Genomic DNA, 25,929 nt, shown 5'->3' on the forward strand with positions numbered 1-25,929 from the left:
CAGGTCAGAGATACTGTTGTGGAGAAGTTTAAAGCCGGATTTGGAAACAAAAAGATTTCCCAAGCTTTAAACATCTCAAGGAGCACTGTGCAAGCCATCATATTGAAATGGAAGGAGCATCAGACCACTGCAAATCTACCAAGATCCGACCGTCCTTCCAAACTTTCTTCTCAAACAAGGAGAAAACTGATCAGAGATGCAGCCAAGAGGCCCATGATCACTCTGGATGAACTGCAGAGATCTACAGCTGAGGTGGGAGAGTCTGTCCATAGGACAACAATCAGTCGTACACTGCACAAATCTGGCCTTTATGGAAGAGTGGCAAGAAGAAAGCCATTTCTCAAAGATATCCATAAAAAGTCTCGTTTAAAGTTTGCCACAAGCCACCTGGGAGACACACCAAACATGTGGAAGAAGGTGCTCTGGTTAGATGAAACCAAAATTGAACTTTTTGGCCACAATGCAAAACGATATGTTTGGCGTAAAAGCAACACAGCTCATCACCCTGAACACACTATCCCCACTGTCAAACATGGTGGTGGCAGCATCATGGTTTGGGCCTGCTTTTCTTCAGCATGGACAGGGAAGATGGTTAAAATTGATGGGAAGATGGATGCAGCCAAATACAGGAACATTCTGGAAGAAAACCTGTTGGTATCTGCACAAGACCTGAGACTGGGACGGAGATTTATCTTCCAACAGGACAATGATCCAAAACATAAAGCCAAATCTACAATGGAATGGTTCAAAAATAAACTTATCCAGGTGTTAGAATGGCCAAGTCAAAGTCCAGACCTGAATCCAATCGAGAATCTGTGGAAAGAGCTGAAGACTGCTGTTCACAAACACTCTCCATCCAACCTCACTGAGCTCGAGCTGTTTTGCAAGGAAGAATGGGCAAGAATGTCAGTCTCTCGTTGTGCAAAACTGATAGAAACATACCCCAAGCGACTTGCAGCTGTAATTGGAGCAAAAGGTGGCGCTACAAAGTATTAACGCAAGGGGGCCGAATAATATTGCACGCCCCACTTTTCAGTTTTTTATTTGTTAAAAAAGTTTAAATTATCCAATAAATGTTGTTCCACTTCGCGATTGTGTCCCACTTGTTGTTGATTCTTGACAAAAAATTAAAATTTTATATCTTTGTTTGAAGCCTGAAATGTGGCGAAAGGTTGCAAGGTTCAAGGGGGCCGAATACTTTTGCAAGGCACTGTATATGTATAAATACTGTTTGTATGTATGTATGAACATGTACTGTATGTGGGTATGCATATGTATGTATGTATAAATTTATGAATGTATATATGTTTAAATATATATGAAAGTATGAATATATTTATGAATATGTATGTATGTATGTATTCATTTGTATGACTGTATACATGCATAAATATATGAAAGGGGATATATGTATGAATATGAACGTATGTGTGTATGTATGCAGGAATACAGTATATATGAATGAATATGTATGTATAAATTTGTGTGAATATACATGTATAAGTATGAATGAAAGTATGAATATATGAATATGTGTGTATGTATTTCTCCTGTATGAATATGTATGTGTGAATGTATGAATATGTATGTGTACATGTATAAATATGAGTGTGTAGGTACTGTATGAATATGTATAAATATGTATGATATGTACGAATATGTGTGTGTATGTATAAATATTTCTGTATGCATATATGTATATGTACAGTATATGTGAATGTACTGTATGTGTATATGTATGTATGTATACATGTATGTATAAATATGTGTATGTGTGTATATATCTGTATAAGTATGTATGTATGAATATGTATGTGTGTATATGTATTAATATGTATGTATGTGTTTGTGTGAATGTGTATGTATGTATGTATGAATATGTGTATATGTATAAATATGGGTGTGTTTATGTATGAATATGTGTGTAGGTACTGTATGAATATGTATACATATATGTATGATTGTGTGTATGAATGTATAGATATTTTTGTATGCATATACTTTATGTATATGTACAGTATGTGTGACTACTGTATTTGTATGAATTTGTATGTGTATGTATGCATGTACTGTATGTATAAATATGTATATGTGTGAATATTTGTGTATAAATATGTATGAATATGTATGTGTGTATGTATAATAAATATGAATATATGTATGTATGTATGAATATGTATGCACGTATGTATAAATATGTGCGTGTATGTATGTACATATGTATGAATATGTGTATATGTATAAATATGGCTGTGTTTATGTATGAATATGTGTGTAGGTACTGTATGGATATGTATAAGTATGTATGTATGATTGTGTATGAATGTATAGATATTTTTGTATGCATATACTGTATGTACAGTACAGTGTATATGTATGTACTGTATGTGTGAATGTACTCTATTTGTATAAATATGTATGTATGTATGTATAAATATGTATATGTGTGAATATTTGTGTATAAATATTTATGAATATGTATGTATGTATGTATGTATGTATGTATGAATATGTATGCACGTATGTATAAATATGTCCGTGTATGTATGTATGTATATGTACAGTGGGGAGAACAAGTATTTGATACACTATGTATGTACAGGGTGACCCAAAAAAAAGTTTACACTGCCATAATACAACTTAAATCCCATGTTTATTCATCTTAGAATTGAATCACAAATTATACATTATTGTAAAGAACATGTACAGTACACTCTATTTTTCAATGTGTCCTCCCTTAAGTGTCACAACAGCCTCCAGGCACCTGCGGAACGCTTGACAGGTCTTCTTTATGTAGGATGCTGTCATCTTTTCCCAAGATCTAACAATGGACCTCTCCAAGGCTGCCACAGAAGTTTGTGGCTTCTTACAGGCACTGTCCTCCACAGTTGCCCATATGCTATAATCCAGGGGATTGAGATCTGGACTCTGGGGTGGCCACATATCACCTTGTCAATCAACTTTTTGGTCCGCACAGATCGGCACTTCCAGACCCAGGTTTTCGTGAGGCTGTTCCAGTATCTTTCAGCTTCTTTTTAACTTTGTAGACTGCACATCTGGATATTCTCAGATTTGCTGCAATCTCAGTAGGTGTCAGACCGGCACGCAGCAATTCAGGTACAGCTAAAGTTTTCTTCATTTGCAGCAGAAGCACAGGAATTGTAGAGACAAGAGATTACCAGTTGCATTGAGTGACCTTAATGAATCACTTAAGCATGACAACCTATTTAAGATATGTTTCAATGGCTTTTAAACAAGCAGTCAACTGAGTGTAAACTTTTTTTTTGGGTCACCCTGTATGTATGAATATGTTTATGTATGCGGCGGAAAACACTCAGGTGACTTGAAGTTCCGCTCTGAGACCCCCCCCATTTGGCCAACTTTCAAAATTGTCCGATATGCATGTGTGATACATCATTGGAAAGCTTAAAATCTCAGTTTTCTGGAGGAAGAAACATTTTGAACAGGAGGGCATTTAAAAAAAAAAAAATTAAACGGCAAAACCCTATCTGGAGGTGAGAGCACGCGAGAGCAGAATTAAAGACGCCATGACTTTATCGAGTTATTTAAGCGTACTTACTTTGTTTCGATCCAAAAACTCCATGTAGCATGTATCACGGAGTGTCAAGACACAGTTGTGAATGGCCACAGCTGGATTTTTTTGTGTTTTTTTTTGCAAGGCACTGTATCTACAACTATCTTGTCCACACAAAATCAGCCTATTCTCACGAAAGTTTGAAAAACTTTAAGAGCAGCACTCTAAGCAACATTACCCCGTGTGACCCTTTACTTCCAATTTTCTAAAATGGCGACAATCAAGAAAAAAAAAAGTTGACTGCGATGGCCGACGCTTCAAGGATAGGTGGATATTGGACTTTTTCTTCAATAAAACACGCAACAACTGTGTCTGCCTCATTTGCAAAGAGACAATCGCTGTTTTCAAAGAGTTCGATGTGACGCGATAATGATATTACCGAACAAGACACGCTGACATGTATGACAACATTACAGGGAAGATACGCAGCGAGAAATTATAGCAACTTGAAGCTTGTTTAATTTCACAGCAGCAGTATTTCGCAAGAGCCCGAGTGTCGAAAGAGAACGCCACAAAGACAAGACTGTTGAAATTATGAATTAAAAAAAATAATAAAGCAAATGTGACACACAGAAGGGCTTGCTAAAATTTGTTTAAATATATTGTTCTATGTAAATCAGCCAAGGTAGCCCCCCGCATTTTACCACACCAAATCTGGCCCCCTTTGCAAAAGGTTTGGACTCACCTGTTTAACTGATGATCTGTAGACGAGGCCAGCTTCTTTCACTTGGTACCAGCTAAATATTATTCAAAATGTAATGATGGTGGAAGAAATAAGCATCTTGAATTTGAAACCGTATGTTGTCGGCGATTAGCCTCGCAATGATCTTAATTGTGGTTGTCAGCCCAAAACCCTCTAAATATATATTAAATGCATCTTACCAGATATAAAATGACTACTACATAATCCGTCGTAATCGTTTGGAGCCCAGTTTTCTCGTCGAATTGCAGCAGTCCATCTCACTCTCCTCTCTGGGTCTCTCGGAATCCGGTAGAACTTCAAGTCTCTCCGTCTATCGTCTCTGTTATTGCAACCGACCGCCACACACGCCTTCACCATTTTGATTATTAATGTTAACGAGCAGAAAAACACGCCATAATAGGAGGAATTTACGTAGCGGTAATGCGTCAACACGACGAGTTGACGGACAATATGGCGCGGAGGCGTGGTTGTGACGTCATGTGAGTAGGGTCTATACTGGAATAGCATTCCGGCCCTGAATCTTATACCGGAACTGCGTTCTGGCCCTGACACTTATACCGGAACTGCGTTCCTGACCGTTCTGGACCACTTTCACCCCTGGGGAAGAGACATTTCCAGAACAAGTGAGCGTCACAGAAAGCACATTTTAGCTCAATGTCATATTCGAAATTTACTGAAAAAAATACTTTTTACAGGGCAACAACAATAAATGATTCTGTTAGAAAGATCTGTCAACACCTTATTTACCCAAAAATATTTCTGTTGGAGAGCCCACACCTTCTACCAGCATTTATTTATTTTTTTCCAACAAACTTTATCAACACAAAAACAAATACAAACATAGAGTGAACAATTCACATACAATCAACATATATACAACAAAAAACAAAAAACAAATAAAAAGGTGGGGGTCAATTTTGACACAAGCTGTACTGTTTGCAAAGTCTCTTGGTCCTTATAGCCTTGAGGTTCAAACAGGAACTTAAATCGGCCAAATATAAAGAAAACATTATTCCAAAAACATGAAAATTTGGTCTTTGATTAGCATATTTAACACATGAATGTGAAATTTTGCTAATATTAAAATAAGATTTATCACAGATCTTTTATCCAATTCTGGTTCTTCAATGGTGGACAGGCCAAACAAAATATGTCTAATAACAATTTTCAATGATGGCTCAACTTTAGATTTAATATAATTGTTCAGGTCAACCCAAAAGATGTGGGAGTAAGTACATTCCCAAAACAAATGGGAAATAGTTTCCTCTGCATTTGTACAAAACGAACATAACGTATCAATATTAATTTTAAATTTAACCATTGTTGTCTTTACAGGATAACACCTGTGAAGTAATTTGAGTGTGACTTCTTTAACTTTATTTCTTAATAAATATTTTCTAGGCAAAAGCCAAGTATGTTTCCATTCAATATCTTCGTATAAATTATTCCAATAATAAATCACTGCAGGTTTGGAAACTATCTCCCTTTGAAGAAGTCCTCTCAAACATTGGTTGGAGGCTTCAGAGCTTAATAGTGCACATTTATAACCAACAATAAACAGAGACTTTGGATCAAATGCTGGCACGTTACAATTTCTACCTTTAGGAAAATTTTGTAATAATCTTCGAGAGCCCTCTGGTATTGCATCAAACACAATAGAGTATTCACGAGGCATAACAACAATACCATAAGATAAACAAAATTCTTGATGAGTGAAAAGTTGATCATCTTCGTTTAATGATTGACTAACTAAAAATACGTTATTTTCAGCCCATCTTTCAAAATATAATGATCTATTTCGATACTGTATATGTCGGTTGTTCCAAATGTAATATCTATGTGGTGAAAAATTGTGTTTATATATCATAGACCATGACGTAAGAACTTGAGTGTGGAATTTGGCTAATTTAACTAGTAACTTTGAAATGTTGTAATTACACCTTAATAAAAAGTCTAGACCTCCTACAGATTTAAAGATATGTGTAGTGATGAAATTCCATATTGAGTCTGGATTTTTCAAATATCATTTAATCCATTTAATTTTAAACGATGCATTCAAAGAAGTAAAATCTAAAGCGTCAAAGCCTCCCGAAGCTACATTATTTATCATAACATTCTTTTTTATGTATTTTGTTTTTCCAAATAAAGTTGAATAAAATTCTGTCAATTTTGATACAAATATCTCTTGACTAGGGCTGTCAAAATTATCGCGTTAACGGGCGTTAATTATTTTTTTAAATTAATCACGTTAAAATATTTGACGCAATTAACGCAGATTACCCGCTCAGAAAGATTTAAATGACGGTACAGTGAAACACCACTTGTTAATTGTGTTTTATGGAATTTTGCCGCCCTCTGCTGGCGCTTGGGTGCGACTGATTCAGCCACCCATCAGCATTGTGTAAGTAATTATTGACATCAACAATGGCGGGCTACTAGTTAATTTTTTGATTGAAAATTTTACAAATTTCATTAAAACGAAAAAATTAAGAGGGGTTTTGATATAAAATTTCTATAAATTGTACTAACATTTTTCTTTTAAGAACTACAAGTCTTTTTATCCATGGATCGCTTTAACAGAATGTTAATAATGTTAATGCCATCTTGTTGATTTATTGTTATAATAAACAAATACAGTCCTTATGTACCGTATGTTGAATGTATATATACATCTTGTCTTTTCTTTCCATTCCGAAAATATTTTACAGAAAAATATGGCATATTTTATAGATGGTTTGAATTGTGATTAATTGCGATTAATTACGATTAATTAATTTTTAAGCTGTAATTAACTCGATTAAAAATTTTAATCGTTTGACAGCCCTACTCTTGACACATCAAGCGCCATCCTTATACCAACATAATACGATATTAAACCGTTTATTTTACATCATCATTTTGCGCCAGGACGAAAAATAACGTATGTTGCGCATGCGCAATACAAACAGGCTGCGACTGTGTCTTTAAGAGCCCGAGGGGGCGTGAGAGGCACGTGGGCCAATCATGCCCCCCTCCTCCCAAACTCTTACGAATACAGCGTGCATGACATTGTGCATCTTGACAGGACACATTTTGAACTGTAAAGTGGCGACGTTGTCCTTATTTTAGTTTGTTACCCTTTTATTCCAACCACGGAGATTATCAAGACAAAACTGAGTGTTCAACCGGGAAAAAAAGTTGACAAAGGTGCACTTTTTGCATGATGTACACGATTACCAGAGGTCCTAGCAAACTAGTGACTCAGCGGCGAACAGGTAAGTACCAAAAAACGCCAAAATATTTTCGACAATAAGCGTAATTATTGATCGTTTGTGGACTTTTAGGACCTACGCAGCCGCTCGACAACAAAATAAACGACTTCAAGCACAAGCAGACGACCTGGAGTTTGCCCGAGTAAGTGATGCGTTCAGGGACACTGTGGCGAGAACAAGAGACTGTTTTTGGTGTTCGTTTGGCTATTAATGAGTCACTAACAAGTGGTGTTAACTCGGGACAAACCTTTGGCATATTGTTAACGCACATACACACACTCCCCTGTCAAAAATGAAGAAAACACTGCAAAAAAATTAATTTCTTTACGGATTTTGATGTTTTAATACACATATTTTTTTCATTTTTGTTTACTATTGTTTACTTAACTGAACTGCACTTAATTCCAAAATACAAATACTGTCATTTAGAGTATTTATGCTTTCATTTTTCAGAACATAAATGCATGCAGAATAACCTTTGACACCCTACCACTATTATGTTTGTGTGACCTTGTGCAATGGGACACATGGCCGTCCACACAGCTGCTGTCCACCAAGTTGCTTTGAATTTTTTTCTCCCCCTTTAACACAAACCGTGGCTATTTGTTTTGTCGTCAGTCTCGCCGCACCCAAAATCGTTTTTAACCGGTCCAACGGAAAGAAGTACCACCAACCCGCGGACCCCCAGCAGGATGAGGAGTCGACGGCAGGCCACGAGGACAACGTAAAGTTTGTGTACGAGGGTGAGGCGGCGCATACTTTCTCGTCTTTCCGGTCGGACTGTGTAATAACAGCTAAGTTAACGTGTGTATTTTGTATCAGCACACCACTGCAGGGCGTCACCCAAACAGCTGCACCCGCTATGATAGCCAATCACACCCCCACTGAAGAAAATGCTGCACTTTTGTCATACACTTGTAGTCTGAGGTGACCCCCCCCCCCCCCCTCCAAAAGCACTAACCTTGGGGAACGACAAAGTTGTAAACCCTCCCCCGATTGACTTTGGTGAAAGTCACAAGCCACCAGAGTTAAAAATCAACGTGGGTTTGGTTGACAAGGCCTGGAATAGCTTAAAGGGTACCACGGATAGAAAGACATGTAGTTCTTAAAAGATAAATGTTAGTCATAATTTGATAATAAAACCCCTCTCAATGTTTTCATTTTAATAAAATTTGTAAAATTAGTATGTCACCATTGTTGTTGACGACGCAACGCACTCGGGGCGTGACGTCACTGTGCGACGCTGCCTAGCTTCCACAGTGTCACTCTTTAATTACATAAACATGTCGTCGGTTCTGCCCTTCCAATTTGAACCCGAGCGGAACATTAATGAGTAGGACAGCCGTGTCGATATCTCACAAAACGAGCAGCAAAGGCAAAATGAACAGGAAAGACTGGATGAGACGAGAGTAAGACAAAACTATTAGTGTTCATGTATAGGGCTGCAGCTATCAATTATATTAGTAGTTGATTAATCTATCAGTTTGTTAGTGTGAATAATCAAGTAATCAAATTAGGAACATTAAATGCGTTGCAGAATAAATTTTAGGAGGCTTGCTAAGATAGTAAGAATTTATTTTCAAAAGAGCATTAAATGTGAATACAAAATAAAATGCGGGTTTCTTCAAACTATGCAGATTGCATTTTCATTTAAAAATAAATTAAAATACCTGATCTTAGCATCAAATGGTATTAAAAAAGTTTTGTTTTTTTGTTGTTTGTTTTTTTTTACAATGTTCCTAAGTCGTTCAAACACATACCAGTATTCCCACACACACAAAAAAAAACGGCCAAATGTACCCATAACCTAAATTACGAATGTATAAAAAAAATAGCTCAAACAAAAAATTATTATTTTCTGCTGGTCTTAACAAGGTGCAGCTAGCTAGTTTCAGCCATTTTAAATGAGTTTTACAACGCCACTCTAATTAAACGAATACTTGAAGCAGCATAATTTGACTCGAAGCTTTTTTTGTCAGCAAATAACTCAAATTAATCGTTGCAGCACTATTCATGTGTCAAGTTCTCTAGTGACAGCACTCGCCTGCTCTAGTGACTGCGCAGGAGCATGTTTGATATCAAAAACTGTTTGCAGATCTTCACGGTAAACTATTGTGTGATCCAACTTATTCCAATATTATTAAGGACATAGTTAGCATCCAGAGCTGTCGTGTGCTTTCCATATGATTAGGTTAGGGCAGGCTTGTCCAAAATCCGGCCCGGGGGCCAAATGCGGCCCGTGGTCAAATTTCATCCGGCCCCCAGCCTCTGTCATAAAATCAATAACGTCTGGCCCGCACACAGACTTGAAAAATTGGTTAGCAGTACTGCTACCAGCATATGAAGTAGCTTACACACAAAATGCTGCCCCTCATTTGCCCACTAAAAGGCAGCAGCACTCTGAGCAACATCACCCCGTGTGACCCTCTACTTCCAATTTTCTGAAATGGCGACAATCAACAAGAAAAAGAAAGTTGACTGCGACGGCCGACCAGTTAACCGAATATTTTCCGTCGTTGACCGATTTTTTAAAACGATGACGGAAAAAAACTGAAGTCCACCTGTCATTTTGACAGGTTGCAATTCACACCCCAGACCACAGGGTGGCGAGTGAGCATATTGATTAGCTATTGTCTCTCTTGATGCATGACGTCGTTGGCCTTACTCTGAAAAATGTCAAGGCAACTGAGTGTCCGAAGTTTCTTCAAAAAGCCCAAAACAACGAAGGTGTTGATAAAAGAGGTGAAAAAACAGGGACTGCACAAGCGGGCACGCAATTCAAGTCCATGCGCACCAGGAGGAAGGTGTAAGACTCCGTTCAGGCCACAGCAGGTGAACTGTTAATTTCATTGTTCTATAATGTAGCCTACCTACTGGGGCCACAATCAGCTGTTTTTGTCACTGCGGAGAAAAAGTTACATATTCATCTGCTTGATGTGTGATGGCACGGTGTGGATTCTCTGTTAAGCTTGTTCGGACAGAATATTAATTTACAGGCCTGAAAATCTCTCACCTTTCGGCGAAATTCGCCGTTTTGAAGTCAAAAAGGGCGACCTACGTGAATTGCGTAGATCCGAGGAGAAATTATTTTTTGGGGGGGGGGGGGGGTCGGGAGGTTTTATTTAATTATTATTATTATTATCATCATGTGATTAACTTAGTACGTAAACTGATCGGTTCTTTAAAAAAGTGACACGGACAGTCAGCAAATCCTTCTAGATGCTTCGCTGACGAGAACCAATCATCGGCCCAAGCTGCGGGCCATTATTCCAAACGCGCGCACTCCTTACGTGAAACAAGGAGTGCTCGGCGAGCCTTTGGTTGCATTGCAAAGCTGCGAAAACAAAAAAGCAGGCCTTATCCACACCAGGGCAGACCAGAGCGCAGCATACACACCTGCCTGTATTTGCCAGCAGATTGAATTTGGTGAGTAATGGTTTCAATCGTTTTCACATTTTGCGATATAAAAAAGTTAATGCCATTCGTTGCAGCTTGCGTTGAACACTGCCAGAGCTAGCCAAATCTCCCATGAAAAAAAATAGCTCCCGTTAAATTGGTGTCAAGCTTGTGTATTTAGCGGTAATATAAACGAAGAAACACACTGTTGAGTCAAATTACGCGGCATGCTCTCGGATTGAGGGGTCGCCTCGCATCGCATCGCTCCCGTCGTCCGCCTTAGACGCGTTATTTTCGGCTGGGACTTGAGCTGACGGCCGGTGTCGGCACAACACCGGCCCGACGAGTGGTGGGAATGACTCTTGCTTCTTAAAGCTTTTCAGAAATACAGGGATCCCTCGTTTTTCGCGGTTAATGGGGACCAGAACCCGCCGCAATAAGTGAAAACCGCGAAGTAGCGCCCCCCCCCCCATTTTTTTGGTGTGTGTTCAATGTATTTATTCAGATTTTACATTGGAAAAAAGATACATATATATAAGACATGTTTTTTCACTTTTTTCACCAAAGTATCATTTATAAATGGTTTTCAAGCACTTCAAAATGTAAGAATTATGATAAGTTTTAAACATGTTACTGCCCCACCGAATTATCTTCAAACAAGAATAAAGTAGTAAGAAAATGCTTGGCTTTATTAAATGCTTCATACTGAGTCTACTCAAACCCTCTCAGGCTTTGTTAAACGGTGATTGACACATGTGCAAAGTTTTTCTTTTTATATATATTTTTTGTTTGAAGCAACTTATTTGATTGAATAATAAAAACACAAATGTCCTAGCCAAAATGTGGCCCAAACGCAAAACAACATTACTTCAATGGAAAAATTTGTTTCAATCAAGAAAAATAGTTTTCAAATGCTTTTTTTGTCTCAAATTTATTTTGCAATCAAAAACATTTTTTTTATTGAAGTGACTTATGGGATTAAAAGTATAACTGTATTTTGATTGAAGCAACTTTGTTTTTGATAGAAGTAACTTTGTTTTTTGACTGAATAATAAAAACACAAATCTACCTCCATCGTTATTGAGAGAGAAAGAAATTAAGAAAGCTTTAAAACTAAAAGCCACTGGGGAGTCTGTTTTTTTTTTTTTTTTTTTTTTAAAGTATTTATATTTCATTACATAGACATGCCTCGTAGGGAAAGGAGATTGAGGGATAAAAAAAGGAGTTGGATGAGGCTGCTAAAGGCAGCGGATAACTCATCAGCTGGGTGAATAGCAGACCTGGTAAGAATAGGTTTGCAAGGATAGTCGGGTATTAAATCCAATTATAAACACAATTACAATGTTATTTTTCTATAAGATTTTTATGTCATTGCTTTATTAATCATTAGGTGCTAGAGTTGTTAAGTATGGATAATAATGAAATAATAGTTTTAAGAAAACTGTGCTGTTGGTGGCTCAGTGACCATCTGATGTGGTTTGTTCTCAGATGAACAAGTTGAGGAAGGAAGTTTTGATGCAGAGGTTGAAGGAAGAAAAGAGGCAGACTGACTGAGTCACAGCCAGAAAGTGTTGATGACAGTTTTGATTTCCATTCACTGTTGCCCCCTCCCAATTAAAGTATGTCACAGTCGCAGCCAATTATTATCTAAAGCTGGTTAAAATTGAAGTTATGTTGTTTTAAAGTGTATTAAATACTTGTTCATTTGCCCCTTTTGATCGAAGAGCACCCGCCCCTCCACCGGTCTCTGCACGGCCCTGCTGAAACACAGTGTGGGTCGACAGAGCTCAATATTTTGTTGGGGTGTACAGTGTACTGGAACATATTTCCTCCACACCCTTCTCACCTTTTTAACCCCTGACCCATTTTCATGCCTGAATTTAAAATGAATGAAAACTAAATACTATTGAATACGTTGAAGCGGTATGCAATGTTAAGAGTCTTGTTAGCTCGAATTGCTGTGTCCAGCCGCTGTAGCTCTGCTGCTCTCTGTGAACTCTATTCAAGCCAGAACGCGCGCAGCCCTTAAGTGTCTCTGTCACGTGACTGTGTCGTAGCCGCTAACGCGCTCGGCCAAATGGACACACAAGTACGGAAGGTGAATTATGCCAAACAAAGGGTCACCACAATGTCATTATCATCATTTTCAAAATTTAAGTGACGGGTAAAAATAGATTATGACCGGATTTTTATGACCCTGTCAGTCAAAATGACAGACAACGAAAAAGTTTAGCGCGACCTCTGCGGCCGACGCTACAAGGATAGGTGGAAATTGGACTATTTCTTCACTAAAATACACAACAACTGTGTCTGCTTCATTTGCAAAAAAGGCAGTCGCTGTTTTTAAAGAGTTCAATGTGAGGCGATATTAGCAAACAAGACACGCTGACATGCACAACAAGATTATAGGGAGCATGCGCAAAGAAAAATTGAAGCTAGTTTAACTTCACAACAGCAGTATTTTGCAAGAGCCCGAGAGTCGAAAGAGAACGCCACAAAGGCTAGTTGCGAGATTGAAATGAATAAAACTATTAATTAACAAAAATAATAAAACAAATGTAACAACCAGAATGGCTTGCTAAAATTTGCTTAAATATATTGTTCTACGTAAAGGACGTCAGCCAAGGTCGGCCCCCCACCTTTTTACCGCACCAAATCTGGCCACTTTTGCAAAAAGTTTGGACACCCCTGGGTTAGGGTATACAGTGGAACACAGTAGTTTATTTTTTGCAGCACAGCACATCAAAACGTTGATGCAGTTTGCCTCCACTGACACGTCTAATGACGCCTTACCTTATTTTTGTCACGTAAAAGCGCTATCCAGATCGATCATCATCCTGCCGGTGTTCTCAGATTTATTAGGTGTTGCTCCTGAAGCTTGCCTCCCGGTGAATAAGCGACACGGAAAACGAATAAATGTATTAAATTTAGTTTGATTGCTGGCTATTCATATCAACTTCTGCCCAACAGATTATAGTGACGCCTTATTTTGCACATTGAGATCATAGAAGATGGTGAAGTGGTGTAAGGCAGAGAGAAAGGCGAGTGGACACAGGCGTTCAGATTCGTAGCTTGGACCGCGCTATTTATTGGTATAAGCTTCGGCAATCCTCCTTTGCAACATACCATTGAACATAAGTATCATATAGTGAGATTACAACAAAACAATATTCATATCGCTCGAAAAATAATGTTCACAAAAACAAAAGTGCTTCAATCTGTATTAATGAGGCCCTATTCTCAAAAAAAAATATATATATCATCTAACACAAAAAGGGTATGGAGGATATCTCTTTGTGAAGTTAGGTACTATACCCATTACCTTATCTAAAGTATATATGTACATGCAATCAAGCTTCTCGAACACTCGTCTTTATAAAAATTGAAAAGATTATAGTGAAGAAAAAATATATATAACATTGAAAAAAAGTATTTTCAAAAATATTGACAAGTAGTTCAGTTCAATTCAAATTTTTCTGGCATACGACCCAATTTTTTTTTTTTTTTTGCGCACTCAATAAAGCTGCATGAACAGGTCACAGAGCTGCGTCACACACAACGTCACACAGCCTACTCTTTTGCCGTTTGCGCGCTGCTGTCACTTCTACTCGCCGAGACGCCGACTCATCCCAGGAAAAAAACGACAAATACGGCTAATCTTCTTCCTCGAGTTAATGAAATAATGCATTAGCTTGCGCTAAATTTAGTTTTCAATTCATTCTGCACGTTTCAAAGTCGCTCGCTCAATCCAACCGGCCGTTGCTTGCTTCACATGCCTCCTTTTCCTTAGTTGGCGCCTCGCTCGGAAATTTATTAAAAATGTCCACATTCGGTTCGTCCTTCTTGACATCACAACGGCTCTTGGGCTATGTAGTCTTTTGTGCTGCTTTCGGTTTTGAAAAAGGACAAGAAATGATGGAAATATGGAGATAGACACATGGTCCATGCAGCGTTTTAATGCATATTTATGAGTGCATTAAAACTATAAAACTCAAATGACATTATCTCCTGTTTTTCTTGGTCGATTGACTTCAAATAAAAACTGGTGTGGATATCAACTTCCGCACTTTCAAATGAGACCAACCAGCAGCACGTGGGTGACGTAATTACAACGTGACGAAGCTTCAAAGACGACATGCGTAAACGCGTCGCTGCCGACACGTTCGGTGTTAAAGGGTTAAATTGTTTTCTAATTGCATGTAACGTTACCAGTGTTGTTAATAACGGCGTTTCAATATAACGGCGTTACCAACAGCGTTATTTTTTTCAGTAATGAGTAATCTAATTAATTACTTTTCTCTTCTTGGCAACGCTGTTACCGTTACTGAGGCGGGAAAGGCGTGCGTTACTATGCATTACTAAGTTGGTTGAATAACTACGAAAGTTGTACCGCATACTAGCCTCATAGTTTACTTTTAACCAAGAATCGAGACTATTTTACGTCCATATCTATGAAGAATTCGGGGATTTAAGCATTTATTCACAAGAATTTTCGCCAGAAAAGCTCCTTTTACGCCAGGCGGCCGCTAGCCTCATTCGCTAACCTCGTAGCATTGTACTTCGTCAATACACGTAAAATAAACGCTAACTGCACAGTTTCTTTGCTTTTAACCAAAAATCGAGACTGTTGTATGCCCATATCTATGAAGAATTCGGGGATTTAAGCATTTATTCACAAGAATTTTAGCCAGAAACGCTCCTGTTACGCCAGGCGGCCACCAACCACATTCGCTAACAGTTTATCATGTATAATGATTATAAAGGGATATTCTATTCTATAATAAGTTGTGATCGTATATAGAATTTGTTAATGATCTATTTACATATTATTTATGTTTGATTCTGCATGTTTTCCTCAAGTAGTAAGTTTCTGATGTTAAATTGAGTGATTTATTAGCTGTTGAAAACTTGCAGTAAATTTAAAAAAAAAATTATAAAAAAAAAAAAATTAAGTTGCTATTTTGGTCAAAAACTTATATGATATGTTAAATATTGCTATTGAACCTGAAAATATAGGTGATTATCTCTACATTTGGAGATTTTTGTGCATCTAGTGTAAAATCTTAGACTTTTATAGCCATTTTAAGTTGTGTTATATAGAAAATAATTAATCGGGATTTTATAAGGGAACGACTTTGAATTTTTTGATGCCGCTGCGCATGGAGACTCATATATGCTAAGGTAGGTGCCTGTTTTGGTTTTAGGTCAGTAGCAGCTTTGGTTTTGTAAATATTTGAATTTAAAGTTTTTGAAAATAGGCCCCCTACGAATCAGCCCCGTTTCCTGTGTTATGTCAACAGGTTATGAAGTCGATGGTCAGACTTTGGTCAAAGTCTATTTAAACATTTTACCAACTCATTTAGCTAAGCAAATACACTAGATGGCGATATTTAGTCACAATATACGAACTATGATGCTCGGAGACATTATCAAGTGTCTTTCTGTCACTAGGGTTGTTCCGATCATGTTTTTTTGCTCCCGATCCGATCATTTTAGTTTGAGTATCTGCCAATCCCGATATTTCCCGATCCGATTGCTTGTTGTTTTTTTTTGCTCCCGATTCAATTCCAATCATTCCCGATAATTTTTCCCGATCACATACATTTTGGCAATGCATTAAAAAATAAATGAATAAAACTCGGACGAATATATACATTCAACATACAGTACATAAGTATTGTATTTTTTTATTATGACAATAAATCCTCAAGATGGCATTTACATTGTTAACATTCTTTCTGTGAGAGGGATCCACGGATAGAAAGACTTGTGACTTTGTATATTGTGACTAAATATTGCCATCTAGTGTATTTGTTGAGCTTTCAGTAAATGATACTGTAGCCATTTAACTGTTCTGCCCAAATGCATGATGGGAAGTGCAACCATGACTGTGCGTAGTGGCACCAATTGATATATCTTCTCTGCGTTGGGAAATAACATAGGGTAAATGGTAAAATGGTAAATGGTGTTATACTTATATAGCGCTTTTCCACCTTTCAAGGGTGTTAAGAAAAAGATCAACTACTACCTTTGTTCCCCTCATTGCTTCCCACGATATTTCTAATTGTTGAGAGAGGGATTTTAAGGCTGTAACCAACTAATAAAAGGCTCCAAAGACTGCCAAAATTCACTCTACTCATTTTACGCTGCCTTTTAGCTCTATATATAGGTAAAATGGCACCATTATAGATTGAACGCGACAATGCGTGAGTGAGTCGTGCAGCGCATGCGTTAAATCTTTTAACGTGATTAATTTAAAAAGAATCAATTAACGCGATAAATTTGATAGCCCTACTTTAAGCCAAAATTAAAGACTCTGGATGAGTGTAAGGAATTTTTTGTCTGTAACGTTAAATACAATTAGAAAACGATTTAATTTAAAAATATATATATATTTTAAAAAAAAAGGCATGTCCGATATTTTTTTGCCGATTCTGATACTTTGAAAATGACGTGATCGGACCCGATCGACCTGTCGCAACATACAATTGAACATAAAGCACAATGGACCCGCACTAAACTGGAAACTACGGCGTCAGTCAGGGGACAAAACACACTCATTGGCTTGATCTCTAATAAATTCTCCATTGACACTTTGTGGCATATTTAAATCAATACTTATTCAATTATTATACCTCGTACTAACATTTATCTTTTAAGAACTACATGTCTTTCTATCCGTGGTTCCTTTTAAGAAATGCATTGGTTGTACCTCAATGTTTGACTATATTATTGTGTTTGGTGAAATTTGTAATGCCTAAAACAAAGCCTGTGTGCAGCCTGGCAGGAGGTGCTTCAGCAAGAGCAAGGGAACCTCCGAGGCACCGGCGAGGACCCAATTGGGCTGACGGTCCACTACAAAGATGACACTCCGAGCCCTCACATGGACAGTCAGTATCTTTTCTCGTTTACGATCAGTGTTGGGGTTAGGTACTCAAAAAAGTAGGGATGTACCAAAAGCAAAATTCTTGTCCGAAACCGAATATTGGAAACACTTGGCTGATAAACCGAAAGCCCGAAAAATACATTCATAAAAAAATATACGTATACGTATGGCGGAAAACACTGAGGTGACTTGAAGTTCCACTTTGAGACCCCCAATTTGGCAAAAATTCTGGGGGAAGAAAAATTTTGATCAAAAAATAATAATAATAATTAAACAGCGAAACCCTAACTGGAGGTGAGAGCTTAGAAGATCAGAATTAAAGAAACCATGACTTTAACAAAATATTACAGCTGAGTAACTCGAGTTTAAAAACTGATCCGAGTAATTTTATTCACCTCGAGGAATCGTTTTATTTTGCCAGTTCTAAGCATCACGTTTTGCCCGGACTACTTTTAATCCGGGACAACCCGCTGACATCACGTGCGAAGAGGAAGAAGCAATAAAAATAAAAAAAAAACTTACTGCAGCCGACAACCGCTACAAACTACGCCGACGTTGCTAAAAACTACGCCTCGGTATGCTATGCTAGTGTAGTAGCAGGTAAAGTCTGAGGCGTCTCATAGATATAGCATGCATTTAGACCTAGATGCGAAATGACAGATTCGGCCCCGTCTGGGCAGCGTTAGTAAACAGCCGCCATCTTTAAGCAGTAGACTTCTCAGCGCTAATAAATATAACGTTACTGTCACTTGCTCACGTAACGTTAGCCCTTCGGAGGGCTAGGTTTCTATTGATTATGACCTAACGTGTCTTATGTACAGGCTTTATTTAATCTGTAAAAACACAGCGCTGTAGCGTGATGACGGTGTAAAATTAAAACATAATAAAGCTAACTGTCAGGTTTTAGCTCAGTAGTCATTGCTGAATAAAACACCCAAGTAGCACGGGTCCCTAATGTGCTCCAATACAGCAGCAGGTATCATACATTTATTTTGAACACTGCAAAAACTCAAAATCCTATCAGTACTTACAGTTTAGACTAACTTAAAACTTAACTAGAACTTAAAAATAGCTTGACACAAATAGAAATTCAATTGAAACACGTGGGAAAAACACGTAACTTTCAAGTGAAGTGTGTTATCAAGCATAATTACATATTTTAGGTAAGAAATAGGTTTTTTGTTTTTTTTTATAAGATCTAGAAATTTTTTTTCTAGTTACATCTGAGATGCAATTGTTGGCTGTTTACAACAATGTACATCGAAAATAAAGACATCGATTGACTGAAAATGGTTCAATATTGGATTAAATGTCTTTTTTTCTCATGTATATTAATAACTGCTCTTTACCTAAAAAAAAAAAAAAAAAATCTATTTACTCGATTAATCGAAAGAATTTTCAGTCGATTACTCGATGACTAAAATATTCGATAGCCCTACAAAATATTACTTACCTTGTTTCGATCCAAAAACTCCATGTCGCATATATCACTGAGTGTCAAGACACAGCTGTGAATGGCCACAGCCGGATTTTTGGGGGATTTTATGGGTGAAACATGGTCATATAACAAGGGTCGCAATGCAGAAATCGCAGACATCTAGGAGTGGTCGAGATTTTCATATATTACCCTTTTAAACGTTTTTTTTTTTTTCCCCCCAATGTACTTTGTTTGGATCGATTATTTATCATCTAAAATATCGGCGAAAATATGACTCTAACAAAAAAAAATTTAAAAAAATTAAGCGATAGTTATGAGGTAGCTATCCGTGACTTTTTTACAGACACCATTTTTTTCATTGTGACCTAATCTGTTTAAAAGTTTAAAATCTGCGAGTGAATAATTTTTCAAAGTCGTTTTTTTTTTTTTAAACGAAACAATGAATGATTCTAAGCTAAAAACGACACATTTTGAATAATAAATATAATTACCGTATTGGCCCGAATATAAGACGGCCCTGATTATAAGACGACCCCATCTTTTTCAAGACTCGAATTTGAAAAAGGACTTTTTGAACACCAAATTATTTTTTATACCGAAAATAATGACAGTACATCCGAAACAAATGATTATGACTAAAGATGCACGATAATATCGGTTACCGATAATTATCGGCCGATAATGGCAATTATGACGTCACACCGATAAGAGATTTTAAAAAATTCAACCGATAATGCAATCCGATAATTCTATGCTTCATTTAGCCTTCAAATGTGTGCAACCGACATAGTTTTGTCGAATTCTGGGCCGGCAACCCAACCCCTCCTAAAGGTATTTTTTTGTGCAATTAAGTCATTAATTTGTAAGCATTATGAATATTAATTAACATACAATGATTCGACGTTGGAATTTGCTACTTGCTCACATTTGATGTGGAAAAAGTAGCGATAAATTGTATTTTTGCACAGTTTTTTATCATTTAAATTTGTATATATGTATGTCTTTTCAATAGAGTTATCGGCTTGACATTATCGGTTATCGGCTGGAAGGTGGAGGTGATAATTGGTTATCGGTATCTGTTGAAAAATGCATTATCATTCATCACTAATTATAGCAATATATTTGTGAGAAAAAGCATGTTATTTTGCCTCATTCAAATCTTAATATCTGAATATTTAAATATGTAAAATAAAGTGCAATCACATTCGTAAATAAATGGCTTCTGGTTTTTGAAATGTAAATAAACCAATCTATTGTGATAAAAACAAAATTGTAATAACTGCATTAACCATCAAAGTGAAGTCTAACTGTAACTGTAGTCTTGAAACAAATCTGAATAAGGAAAAACATTGCAATTAAATAATGCAAACTGTTTAAACTTGAGAGTAGCTGAGGTCTGTCATGACAGAACATCGCTTCAATGATAATCTGGCGCCATCTAGCGTCGTGAATGGGTATAATGTCTCGACCCTGAATATAAGACGACTTCCACTTTTTCAGTCTTATTTCAATGCAAAAAACACAGTCTTATATTCGGGCCAATACGGTAATTACCTTTGTTTTATGGCTGGGTTGAAACAAAAGCGGTTGCGCGACGCCTGTAAACGGGTTTCCAGGGTAAAACGGACAAATTAAAAATAGTTCAGGGGCTTCATGCGACATGAATCGTTCTATCAAACACAACAGTTCTTTTGGCTTAAAATTCAGCAATTTTAACGAATATGGCGCATTTTCATATCGTTGTCGTCTCGTCAGTTGGCAATCTTTTCGTCACGTTTGAGTCATCCGAGACGCTTTATTGGCGCGTCATCCTGACGTCACCGTCATGAAAAAAAAAAGTACATTTATGAAATGTTTTTGTTGTCATCGTTGACGAAAACAACATCGGTATCAGGTGTTTTATTGTTTAAAATGCATGTCGTTTTGAACATAAGCGTGTGCTACATGTACATGTGTGCTACAGCTTTACAAATTGTCAAAAGTGGAAAGAAAAAGCTTCAAAAATAACTGCCTTGTTTGCTGTCTGTCAAGCTAAACGACTTCACGTTTAGTGAGGACAGAACACATCACATCATAATAATAATGTTTAGTAAAACAATGAAGATACTGTGAGGTACAATCCGTTTATGCGGCCAAAAAAAAAAAAAAAAAAGGACTGGAGACAAAATGGCAGCTGAGACTCTGGCGTCGTGAAGTCGAAATCTCCTGTATCCTGTACCTGTATTTAATTTTGTATTCGCATTTAATGCTTTTTTAAAAGTGCAATTTTGATTAGCAAGTCAAAATAAATGATATAGCAGGCATAAACACTTGTTTCTTTCGTTTTACATCTAAAATTTATTCTGCAATGCATTAAATGTTTAATCTGATTACGCCATTATTCGAACTAGGCAAATTTATTTGTACAGCACAATTCAACGCAATTCGAAGTGCCTTACATCACATGAAGAGCCACGAGATAAAATGATTAATATAAAATGATTCATAATAATTTAGATCAGAAAATAAAAAGCAAAAACCTTGAAATTTGAAATATGAATATGCTGTGAACTAACAAATCAATTACTTACTCGACAGCTGCTTCTAGAACTTGATTTGTTACATTGTTATTCCGATTTCTGTTTATAATTTGTTTTACGATGTGTAATTGCTATTTGTAACTGTACCTGCAGTATTTATTAAGGATTTAGCATAGGTTTTTGGTAGGGTTGTTCCGATCATGTTTTTTTGCTCCCGATCGTTTTAGTTGGGAGTATCTGCCGATCCCGATATTTCCCGACCCGATTGCTTATTTTTGCTCCCGAATCAATTCCAATCATTCCCGATAATTTTTCCCGATCATATACATTTTGGCAATGCATTAAGAAAAAAATGAATAAAACTCAAATATATACATTCAACATACAGTACATAAGTACTGTATTTGTTTATTATGACAATAAATCCTCAAGATGGCATTTACATTATTAACATTCTTTCTGTGAGAGGGATCCACGGATAGAAAGACTTGTAATTCTTAAAGGATAAATGTGACTTTGTATATTGTGACTAAATATTGCCATCCAGTGTATTTGTTGAGCTTTCAGTAAATGATACTGTAGCCATGCCCAAATGCATGATGGGAAGTGGAACCATGACTGTGCGTAGTGCTACCAATTGATATATCTTCCCTGCGTTGGGAAAGGCTCCAAAGGCTGCCAAAATTCACTCATTTTACGCTGCCTTTTAGCTCTCTATATAGGTAAAACGGCGCCATTACAGATTGAGCGCGACAATGCGTGAGTGGGTCGTGCAGCGCATGCATTAATTGCATTAAATATTTTAACGTGATACTTTTTTTTTTTTTAATTAATTACCGCTGTTATTGGGATATACTTGATAACCCTACCTTAAGCTTAAACTAAAGAGACTGGATGAGTGTAACATATATCTGTAACGTTAAGTACAATTAGAAAACGATTTAATTAAAAAATATACTGTATATATATTAAAGGCATGGCCTATATTTATTTGCCGATTCCGATACTTTGAAAATGACGTGATCGGGACATCTCTAGTTTTTGGGTTGTGGGACGAATTAATTGAATTATAATGTGTTCTATGGAAAATCCCACTTTACAAACCAGGTCCTGGAACGAATTAAATTCATGTGTAGCGGTACCACTGTACTTCTGACACAATAAACTTGGTTTTGTCATTTTGTAATACATTTTATTTCCACCATATTCAAATGTGATGTTTCCTTTTCCATTCTGGTCTTCTCAGACTTTGTGCCCATCGATCTGGACGAGTGGTGGGCCCAGCGCTTCCTGGCAAACATAGACAAACTATCCTGACGTTCCCCGGCGACGGAGCTGCCGGATTTCAACAAGACTGGTCGAAAAGCGGGAGGAGTCACTTGGAAAGGGGACGCCACGTGTTACCCCGGACGCCGTTGCAGACAGCGCGGACGTTCTCATCCCTCCACTTGCGATGCGGGCATTTTGACTCTCCGTCTTCAGACACGAACACTAGAGGACGTTGCTTCTGTAATGTTATTTTTTGGGAGTAAATATTCCAATCTTTTCAGGAATTTGGTGGCTTATTCCATTGTCATTTTTCATGGGGCTCAAAAACATCCAAGTCCCGTTTCAGAGCCACTAAAGTCTGTCAAAAGTACTTTTAAAAAGCTCAGTGCTTTTCCAGAGCTTTTGTCAGCAAGTCGTTGAGGCGGGAAATCATCGGCCGGGGATCGTCGTTCAAACCTGCCGTGATCATGGCGTTATCGTAAATCTGAAGAGGGGAGAAAAAAAAGAAAAAAAAATACAATACTTGAGCGGAGTTGGTGCAATAAACCGCTAGCTCAGGGGTGTCTAAACTTTTTTTCTCCTAGGGCCGCGTTCAGAAAGATTTAAGGGCCAATTTTAAATCCTCATATTGTCTTATTGTACAGCACAAATCTAATCGGAATCTGGCAAAAAAAAAGGTCCGGTTTTTAAAATTTATTTTTAAGTATTACCGCCATTACGATCTAGTGCAGTCAATGGATTAGTCAAACTTTCCAGAACAAAATTTCCAGCATCATCAAAAAAGTTAACACATTTCAATGATTATTCAGTGAAACAAAATTCTCTACACGGGTGTGACAACATACAGCGTATCACAAAAGTGAGTACACCCCTCGCATTTCTGAAGATATTTAAGTATATCTTTTCACGGGACAACACTGACAAAATGACACTTTGACAAATGAAGCATTTATACTTACTCAATGTACAGAAATAATTTTGGAACATTTTTGGTTTGTGGTGTGCCACGACATTTTTTTTTACAACGTAAAAACGTGCCATATCTCAGAAAAGGTTGAAAAACACTAAAATAAGTGCATACATTAGCTCACTGGCTGCCATGGATGGTGCGAGACATCCAATTCGATTTGACTGGATTGGACATCCCTCCCCGTCAATGGCACTGAAACCAAAGCATTCACAGCCATATACAGTGGGGCAAATAAGTATTTAGTCAACCACTAATTGTGCAAGTTCTCCCACTTGAAAATGTTAGAGATGCCTCTAATTGTCAACATGGGTAAACCTCAACCATGAGAGACAGAATGTGGGGGGAAAAATCCCATTGTTTGATTTTTAAAGAATTTATTTGCAAATCATGGTGGAAAATAAGTATTTTGTCAATACCAAAAGTTCATGTCAATACTTTGTTATGTACCCTTTGTTGGCAATAACGGAAGCCAACCATTTTCACAAGCTTTTCACACACTGTTGCTGGCATTTTGGCTCATTCCTCCATGCAGAGCTCCTCTAGAGCAGTGAGGTTTTGGGGCTGTCGTTGGGCAACACGGACTTTCAACTCCCTCCGCAGATTTTCTATGGGGTTGAGACCTGGAGACTGGCTAGGCCACTCCAGGACCTTAAAATGCTTCTTACGAAGCCACTCCTTTGTTGCCCTGGGGGTGTGTTATGGATCGTTGTCATGCTGAAAGACCCAGCCACGTCTCATCTTCAATGCCCTTGCTGATGGAAGGAGATTTTCACTCAAAATCTCTTGATAGATCGCCCCATTCATTCTTTCCTTCACACAGATCAGTCATCCTGGTCCCTTTGAAGAAAAATAGCCCTAAAGCATGATGTTTCCACCCCCATGCTTCACAGTGGGTATGGTGCAATTCAGTATTCTTTCTCCTCCAAACAAAAGAGAACCTGTGTTTCTACCAAAAAGTTCTATTTTGGTTTCATCTGACCATAACACATTCTCCCAGTCCTCTTCTTGATCATCCAAATGCTCTCTAGCGAACCGCAAACGGGCCTGGACGTGTACTTTCTTCAGCAGGGGGACATGTCTGGCAGTGCAGGATTTGAGTCCCTGGCGGCGCATTGCGTTACTGATAGTAGCCTTTGTTACTGTGGTCCCAGCTCTCTGTAGGTCATTCACAAGGTCCCCCCGTGTGCTTCTGAGATTTTTTCTCCCAGTTCTTGTTATCATTTTGACGCCACGGGGTGAGGAGGGAGTTGAAAGTCAGTGTTGCCCAACGACAGCCCCAAAACATCACTGCTCTAGAGGAGATCTGCATGGAGGAATGGGCCAAAATACCAGCAACAGTGTGTGAAAAGCTTGTGAAGAGTTTCAGAAAGTTTTTGCCATCAAAGGGTACATAACAAAGTATTGAGATGAACTTTTGGTATTGACCAAATACTTATTTTCCACCATGATTTGCAAATAAATTCTTTAAAAATCAAACAATGTGATTTTCTGTTTTTTTTTTTCCACATTCTGTCTCTCATGGTTGAGGTTTACCCATGTTGACAATTACAGGCCTGTCTAATATTTTCAAGTGGGAGAACTGGCACAATTAGTGGTTGACTAAATACTTATTTGCCCCACTGCACAGGTCACTTCCTGTTCAATTTAGGGAATTTACAGGTTACTTCCTGTTCATTTTGCATCACTTCCTTTTCAGTAACCCAAAATCAACAGGAAATGACGTGAAATTAACTCATTGTCTCTATTAACTCAATGGCGGCCATTGACGATGCTAGACGCCCAAACATTTGAAACCGAAACATTCACTTCCTGTTCAGTAACCCAAAATTAACAGGAAGTGACCCAGAAATACCCTGAAAATCAACAGCAAATGACCTGAAATGCACCCAAAATGAAAACTCA

At 37.6% G+C, this 25,929-nt stretch overlaps 2 protein-coding genes across 2 annotated transcripts in view; one reads left to right on the forward strand and one right to left on the reverse strand.

The window, feature by feature from the left end:
• The first annotated feature begins 7,303 nt into the window (after positions 1-7,303).
• LOC130904390 (MAPK regulated corepressor interacting protein 2-like) lies at positions 7,304-24,261 on the forward strand. The gene is made up of 5 exons (XM_057817117.1): positions 7,304-7,552; positions 7,622-7,691; positions 8,168-8,292; positions 17,725-17,835; positions 23,035-24,261. The coding sequence occupies exons 1-5, from the start codon at positions 7,498-7,500 to the stop codon at positions 23,103-23,105; spliced, it is 432 nt and encodes a 143-aa protein (XP_057673100.1). The 5' UTR covers positions 7,304-7,497; the 3' UTR covers positions 23,106-24,261.
• The window catches only part of trap1 (TNF receptor-associated protein 1), a 35,353-nt gene continuing 30,587 nt past the window's right edge, over positions 21,164-25,929 (reverse strand). The window contains exon 17 of the mRNA XM_057817116.1: positions 21,164-23,541. Within this exon, the coding sequence (XP_057673099.1) occupies positions 23,440-23,541 (102 nt within the window). The 3' untranslated portion in view covers positions 21,164-23,439. The remainder of the gene's footprint in view (positions 23,542-25,929) is intronic.

Source organism: Corythoichthys intestinalis, chromosome 16 (genome assembly GCF_030265065.1).
Source record: "Corythoichthys intestinalis isolate RoL2023-P3 chromosome 16, ASM3026506v1, whole genome shotgun sequence".
NCBI classification, from domain to species: Eukaryota; Metazoa; Chordata; class Actinopteri; order Syngnathiformes; family Syngnathidae; genus Corythoichthys; species Corythoichthys intestinalis.

Excerpts from the sequence above, each read along its gene's own strand:
- LOC130904390 (XM_057817117.1), top strand. The coding sequence starts at position 7,498 with ATGATGTACACGATTACCAGAGGTCCTAGCAAACTAGTGACTCAGCGG. Across the intron at positions 7,692-8,167 it reads ACGACCTGGAGTTTGCCCGA|TCTCGCCGCACCCAAAATCG; the intron begins GTAAGTGATGCG and ends TTTTGTCGTCAG. Across the intron at positions 8,293-17,724 it reads CGTAAAGTTTGTGTACGAGG|CCTGGCAGGAGGTGCTTCAG; the intron begins GTGAGGCGGCGC and ends GCCTGTGTGCAG.